Source organism: Culex quinquefasciatus, chromosome 2, assembly GCF_015732765.1.
Source record: "Culex quinquefasciatus strain JHB chromosome 2, VPISU_Cqui_1.0_pri_paternal, whole genome shotgun sequence".
Taxonomy (NCBI): domain Eukaryota; kingdom Metazoa; phylum Arthropoda; class Insecta; order Diptera; family Culicidae; genus Culex; species Culex quinquefasciatus.
Genome location: NC_051862.1, coordinates 124,522,192 through 124,530,294, shown reverse-complemented (window position 1 = coordinate 124,530,294; position 8,103 = coordinate 124,522,192). Strand labels below are relative to the sequence as shown.

Sequence of the window (8,103 nt, the reverse complement as noted above, 5' to 3'; positions counted from 1 at the left end):
ACAGAACTCGGCTTTCGAACTCTGCGCCCGGCACGTGGTCGATAGGCGATTGGTATTCGATGTAAGCCGGTTTGAACATTCCAGAGTAGTTGCGGTACCCCGTTGATGATGACGCGACCGGTGTGGTGTCGCGACAGATCAATCTGCACCTCGTAGATCACGGCTGCAGGTGACTACTACATGTAGTGCGGCTTGTTAATGGGTTTTGAGCAGCACAAACTGGTTTCAGCGTAGTTGACCGGTTGTAAATTCCACGATGACTAATGGCCGATGTGGGGCGCTCTTTGACAAGATGACACACGCGCGCGTTAATTGACGGAATTAAATTGTAATTAGGTGGAGAACAGATCGCTGGAATCTCGCGTTGATGAGCTACCGCATTCTGGATGTCCGAACGGTGGGCTTCCCAGAATGATTGTGTAATACCTGCTATCTGGGAGCTATGGCGAAACCTCCAAGAATGCTAGCAGGTCATAGCGAGGTTCAACCGGGCTGCCCCGAATGTGTTTACTGTAGCGACCTTCTTATTTATTACTTTCATCACGTTCAAGCCATTTCACTTGGGACGTATAAATATGTTAATTGTTGAAGCGGTCATTCACAGTTTACAGCGTACGATCAAACCACACACCATGTGGCCACTTTTCGCATTAGCCTTCTGCTACCTCACCGCCGGCGTCCGGAGTGATCTTGCCCAGTACACCGCGTACAAGGGATTCCCGGCTGCTTGGCAAGAGTGCGGCGAGTACTTTGAGGTTCCCAACTGCACCCTTGAACAGTACCGAGAAGACTCGTATCCCTGCGAGGGTGCCGTCAAGGAGCTCATCCGGTGTTCGCTGATCAACCTGAGTGCCTGGAACGATACCACCGGCGTCCGACAGCACGTGATCCGCAACTACTTCCAACCTGCTGCCGAGGACAGTTGCTACGAGAACCGCACCAAGGAGTGCCTCAAGCAGATCGACAGCAACGACGATGTGTACAACCGGGCGTACGCGTCGTTCCGCTGCTACTACCGACAGTACGGAAACCTAATCTCCAGCGCCCAGTTCAGCCCGTACGAATCCGACGAGCTGGTCCAACTCACCGCGTACAGCTTCTCCGTCCGCCACATCCCCAAATGTGTCCTCCTCCAGTACGCCAAAGGAGACATCTTGGAAGAGCCCCACTTCCCTGCAGTCCTGCTAACCTGGCTACTCCGCGGTGGTTACTACAGCCTCCAAAACGGAATCCTCCTCAACACCCTGTACACCCAGTTCGGCCACCCCGAACTCCTCACCGAGCAAACCAAACAATGCACCGACGCGGTCGTAGCTCAACTCTGTGACGAAAGTCACGCCACCAAGGCGTACCAGATCTTCAAGCGATGTCTTCAACACATCGTACCGATTGTGGAGTTGATTCAGGCCGTCGCTAAGGAGTTGGTCAAAGAGTGTGATCAACCCTGTGGGCACTGTCAGAAAGATCTGAGGCAGTTTGCACCGGTGACGGCACCTCCGGTGTACAATGTGTACTTTCGAGAACACTAGGCTGATCGATGAGTGGCCGCTGATGGTGTACGATTTCCACGAAAGACTGAGGTACGATTCGGCGAGGAGGGCGTTCTATTCGGAGGAGGATTATAGTGAACTTTGAAGTTGTTTAAAAGCAATCTAAGACTCATGTCATACTTGAAGAATCAATGATTTTTTTTATCTTAATGCTAAATTTTGCTGAATAATAAAATATAATGAGTAAAAAGTAATCCGTTAAATTTAAGATCGAGAATGGACTCTTTGATGATTTTGAGCAAATTTTGTTTCTCTCGAATTTTGCCATTTTTTCGAGAAACAGAAAATGTCTCGACCGAAGCATCAAATGCTTGCCTTGAGAATAATATTACTCCTTAAAAAACAAACTTCACTATACTCAAACTCAACCATCTCAAGAGCAGTATCCGATTGCTTACCTTAAGAATTACACAAAAAACCCTTAAAAACATTATGCCATTGGTCACAACGCTTGCTTAGAGCGTATCCGTATGCATTCTCAAGAATCTGGTTCCGGTACACAGCAAATAAAGTAGTAATCCAGCTGCGTGTAAAAGGCCTGGGTGTAAAATAAATTTTGCATTGTTTTATGAAATTATATGTAATATTACACCCTGAAATAGGTAGCCCATCACCTACTTGGCCGAAATGCCCAGCGGGCTAAGGCGCCAGTCCCTACTGTTGATGCTGGGTTTGAATCCCGTCGGTTGCAACTTTTTTGCACTCCGCTTAAATCGCCGTCTTCTAGCGTAACGAAAAAAATTTGCGTGTTTTTTTTTCGAAATTTTAGTTTTGTAGTTTTTTTTTTAAATTTGGATGACTCTATGCCAAAAGAAGTCATTTTGCATAAAAAGTTTTTCCATACAATTTACGTGTCATACAAAAAGGAAATATAATATTCAAAAATCTGTAACATGAGAAGGGATTTTTTAGAGGTAATTATTATTATTATTATAGTTTATTATTGACACTTTACCATAATTAGAGGTAATGATAAGGAGCTTTTAGAAAAAAATAGTTACTCGGAATAAAATCCGTGTCGGTGCTTTGCCTTTATAAAAAAATTTAAAATTGCAAAAACACTGAATGTTTTTGAAAAATATAAATCTTAGAATCCCTTTGATTTGAAAACATCGCATTCTATCAAAAAATAAGTAAAGTCATGTTCGACTGCAAATTTTAATTTGTATCTAAAAAATGATTTTTGAAGCATTTTCGCCCATCTGCTCCCAACGAGAATGTTAAGAAAATATAAATTCTTGAAATTCCTGAACATGAACAAAAAATCAAAACTGTTCGAGGCGGGGTTCGATCCCCCGTCCAGATTCGCGGCTTTACGGGCTATGACTGGAATTAGGAATACTGTTACTGCTTACTGCTAACAATTATATACGCGCTGGATCTTTGTCCATTTGACGAGGGTCCGGAAGTTCTGAATAACGTTTGGATCAAATTGATGCAAACGTTCTTTAGGGCGGGGCTTGTCGGTTCAGCGGAGGTACCTCGCGCTCGGCTAGCCAGCGTAGAAATGGGTCACCGAAGCTCGGCAGAGCTAACACCTTCCAAATGCCTATGCGAGTTATTTGCATGTATAGGAAGTCAAAATCTAAAATACATGGAAACAACTCAATTTGTAAGAAGCGACCGCGTGGTCCCGTTTGATTGGTTGCACACACACACACATTTTTGCCACAGCAATTATATTTCCGGTGTCAGATTTCGGCTTGAAATCCTTAAAAAAAAAAACAAAAAAAAAAATATTTTTTAGGCCTCTGAAAAAAAAAACAAAATTTTTCAAAATGCTTGTTTTGGGACTTTAGCTTTTAGTAATAAATAGTCAAGCAATAAAATCAGATAGTTTGTCCGTGTCTTTTTTTTCGTTGAGAAATCTCTTAATCATAACCTACAACTCTGCCGAAGACACCAAATCGATCAGAAAATCTCTTCTCAAGATGCAGATCTGCGAGGTACACAGTAAAAAAATATGGAAAGTTGGATGGTTGAATGTCACCTATTTTATGTTGTAATTTTACCTCAGTTTACACTGAAAGAGTGACATTACACCAGAAAAGTAGTAAAGTTACACGTTTTCAGAGGTTTAAACTTTTTTTCTGACATAAAAAATGTACACAGTAGAAAAAAATCATGGTAATATTACATCTGGAAAGGGGTACATCTTTTATGTCAGAAAAATGTGTAATTTTACCTCTGAAAGTGTGTAATTTTTCAACTTTTCTGGTGTAATGTCACTTTTTAAATCTAAATTTAGGTAAAATTACTTTATAAAAGAGTTAATATCAACAGTTTTTTTGAAGAGGTCCTTTAAACATATGAAACACAAGCTTATAGGACCAAATTTTACAAAAATTATTGTGTACAATTGAAATTACATGGATATTTATGCAAATATTTACCGTTGAAGTAATTTCGGCCAGTTTTCGATGTAAAATGTTTCATTTTTTTTTTGACACTTTTAGTTAGAATTTCCGGCGGAAATAAAATTACTTCAGAGATCAAGTAAATTTTCTTAACCCTCTACAACCGATCTAAAAATTCGCCAAAAATCCATTTTACAACCAATTTTTGATCTATTAAAGGCAGTGGAAAGAAGAACTCTTAAAATTTTAGTAAATTTTTAGGTTGGAAGTTTGACTTGTTTTTAAAAATGTTATTTCTTCAGAGGTCAACTTTGGCTGTGTTTTTTACTAACATTTCCAATATTTTAAGTAAAAAGAAGTATGCAGTAATTTTTGTTGTGTAGCACACTATGCCTCTACCTATTTTTTCAATTTAAATGATAATAGTGCCATTCTTCATCAGAAAATGTGAAAAACAAGCAAAAAAATTAAAAAATTACTATAAAAACATTAAAAAATTAGATGGGCAAAATGTAATGATAAGATGTGGTACAATAGGCCAAATACTACCAAAAACAAACATAAACTAAACAAGTTAAATTAAAATTAAAGTACTAAAAATAAAACAAGAAAAACATAAAACAAGAGAAGTTAAGGTTTTCGTAGAGCAAAAAATGCTCATAAGAACTTCCTGAACACGGGAAAAATAAAAAAAAACAAAAAAATGGGCAATAGAGGGTTAAGCAAGGTGAAAAGTCGATCTGTTACCATGTTATTTCTTTTTTTTACGCATTAGGCTAGGTGAAATTACAACAAAAAAGAGATAATAATGTTAATAATTTCTGCTGTTCACTTTATAGTAACTCAATCACAAATAATATTACAAATTGGCTTGAATAAAATCGTTTATAAAAAAAATTAAACGTTGATTCGGATTCGGTTAAAAATCGCTTTGAATAAACATATTCATTTGGCCGAGAAAAGTGTGGACTTTTGTAATTTTAGACAAATTAAATTGGTAAATTCTGATTACAAAATAAATTATTCACATTTTAGTTTGCATTTCAAATTATATAAAATATTGCCTTCGGAGAACAATTAAAAACAATTTTGGAATAAGAAAATATGCTGTGTATCCTTGAGTAATTGGTTGAAATCGACCATTATTTTGTTTAGTTAATTATGTTTATTGAACTTTTTAATAAAGTACATTTCTTTTACATGTTAATTGGTCGGCTTAACCCTTTGAGGTCTGAATAAAGAAAAAAAAATACATCCACATTTAATGATGGGAAAATTATACTTGAGACCATAAGAAACCTGTAAGCTAGTCAAATAAGTTTTAATTTTCCGGTCAATATGACCTATCAGGCCTCAAAGTAGAAAAAAGTTAACAATAAGTGGTGATCTGAGAACAATTTTATATTTTTAGGCGAAATTTTTCGTGATTTGCAACATCATGAACGCTCGTTGAGGACTGAAGTACCTAACAGATAAAAAATAAAAGAATGGTTTTTTTTTCAATTGTTGGTTTTTCATTTTATTAAATCAGTTCACTCTTGCATTATATTCCAACTTTTTTGGTGAGTACTCCCCCATGCCACCAACTCATCGCACAAATCGATTGTACACGGGCGAAACCGCCGGGTAGCTGCATTCCTTGCAGCATCCACAGCTCTTCTCCTCGCCAACCAGGGCCTTTGCGGCATCCTTCACCAGTCTCAGGATCGGCGTAATGTCCTTCAGACAGAGCTTGAAGATGGTGAACGCTTTGACGGCCTCTTTTTCGTCGCAAACGGTTCGCTCGGCGGCCCTAATGCACTGCTCCGTCTGCGGCGTGTCCAACTCGGGGTGACCGAACTGGGAGGACAGGTTGGCCAGTTGGATGCCGCCCTGTTTGGCGTCGTAGAAGCCACCTCGGATGAGCCACAGAAGTAGGAGTTCCGGGAAGTGGGGTTCGTCCAGGATGTCTCCCTTGCTGTACTGGATGAGTACACAGCGTGGGAGGTTCTGGATGATCAGGCTGAGCTGGGTCAGCTGGGCAAGCTCGAGCGCCTCTTTCGGGACGGATTGGTCGTCGTCGATGAGGTTTCCGTACTGCCGGTAGTAGCACTGGAAGATTTCGTACGCACGGCCGTGGAAGTCGTCGTCAGCGAGTGGGGCCAGGGCATTCTTGATGCATTCCCGGGTGCGGTTGAGGTAGCAGGTGTCCTCCGGGGTAGGCTTGAACGAGTTACGGATCACGTGTTCCCGCAGGCCATCCTTGTCGTCCCAGGCACCCAGGCCGGACAGGGTGCAGTGGATCAACCGCTTGACGGGTTCGTCGCATGGGTACGAGTCGGCGATGTATCGCTGCAGGGTGCAGTCCGGGATTTCATTGTACTGAGCGCATTCCCGCAGAGTTGACGGGAAGCTCTTGTAGAAGATGTAGTGGACAATGTTACCCTTAACGAGGCATAAGCTGCCAAGGGCTACGACGATGGTCACCAAAGTTTGCATGCTGCTACCTCGTGGAGTCACGTCAGCTCAACTACACTGGTTTCGTCAGAGGAGGGATTTATTTATAGAACATCGTTTCGACAGCCCTAAAGCAGCATTTTTTCCGGCTAATGACACGCGCCATATTGTTTGAAAAATTCTGCTTAAATTTACCCTCCACGCAATTCGAATGAACCTGCTTCCTTCTGCCGGCTTCCAGAACGTGCCTAGCTCAGAAACTTCACGCCACGAAATGTGTTTACGAAGCCAACCATCAACGCATCGTGACATTTTTTCAATTAGCGCGCCACGCAATTGACACAACTATTATCTAATATTTAGTTTTTCGGTTAACAAAACAACTTGCTCTGATGGTAACAATTTAAAAAAACATAAGAATGCGGTAATTGCGTACAAAATTGGAGTAATTTGCCACAAATGTCTCCCAATATTCAACACAATTTAAAATATTTGACAAAATTGTTAGCATCTTCAAAAGATGATGCTGATTCATTTTTGTTAAAAGGAAGTCACACTATGTTGATATGTCTGATTTTATTCTAAAATAAATTCAGTTATTGTCAGGACCATCTGGTACGGCCGGACACCAAAAATAAGGTATAACCAAAAATAAGATGTTTTCATTGACGTGCTAATGCGATATCACGAGCTTCAATGGCGTCATTTGGCATCGACTTGGCAAACATCGGTATTCAATAAATACTCAATAATAGTATTGAAAAATCTTGATCTTCCTTTTCCAGAAGTTTAATTAAATTTAGTTTTTCTTCAAATATATTTTTCTAATGTTCTAATAAATAAGCTTTTTAACCGCTAAAATTTAATGTTTAGATGATTTAATTTAACTTTGTATGTGTTATTCCACTTTTTTATCCTATAGATAAATGCATTCTGAACTCGATTATCCAAACATTCGATTATCCGACATTCGATTAAACGAAGGTTTCTATAGAGACTTAAGATGATCGAATCCAGAAAAAAACTAACCTAATCCACCTGAAAAAAAAACTAACTTAATTAATGGGTGATAAGATGGGTAGGGACGGGTTCGGCCACAAATTTCTTCAATTTCATTTTTAAGATCCGGAATAATAAAGTGCATAAATATCAGTTATGTGGTCATAACTCGAGACAGGGCTGCCAAATTTTCAATGTTTTGAACTCGTTGAAAAGGTCTTTAGATTTCCAACAAACGATGGGTTGGATGATGGATCCGGACATTGTTTAGATACATTTAAGTGAGATCCAGCTACAAAAAAGTACATGAATGTCACTTAAGTGATCATAACTCGAGGCAGGGTTGCCAGATCTTCAATTTTTTAAACTCGTTTGAAAGGTTTTTCGATTACCTGTCAAACGATGTATAAAATGATGATATTTGGTGCGATTTCCTGCCATTTATTCAACTTCCGAAAATATGCGAAAACACATTTTAATACATAACTTTTGAACTATTTATCGAAACTTCAAACAATTCAATAGCACCGTATAGCATAGCATAGCATAGCATTACGGGTCTGCACCATGCTGTAGGGGGTGCCACAATGGTCAATTCAATATTCTTAGACAATTTGATTGCTGCCCGGTACAACCAAAAATATCTAAGAACGTAAATTTCCACACTGTGCTCCAAGGCTACGCCCATACAGTCCCGTGGGGATTCGGGAGGGGATGTTTTTGTTGTTCACTAGTGGCAAAAATGCGGGGAACCCACGCGA

The 8,103-nt window shown here is 39.8% G+C and overlaps 2 protein-coding genes across 2 annotated transcripts; one reads left to right on the top strand and one right to left on the bottom strand.

Annotated features, from left to right (window-relative positions):
• The first annotated feature begins 632 nt into the window (after positions 1-632).
• LOC6050753 (general odorant-binding protein 45) lies at positions 633-1,529 on the top strand. Its single transcript, XM_001867270.2, has one exon. The coding sequence runs from the start codon at positions 633-635 to the stop codon at positions 1,527-1,529; it is 897 nt and encodes a 298-aa protein (XP_001867305.2).
• Positions 1,530-5,494: 3,965 nt separating this feature from the next.
• On the bottom strand, positions 5,495-6,385 carry LOC6050751 (general odorant-binding protein 69). The gene has a single exon (XM_038250768.1). It carries the CDS (start codon positions 6,383-6,385, stop codon positions 5,495-5,497), a length of 891 nt encoding a protein of 296 aa, XP_038106696.1.
• Between the last annotated feature and the right edge of the window lie 1,718 nt (positions 6,386-8,103).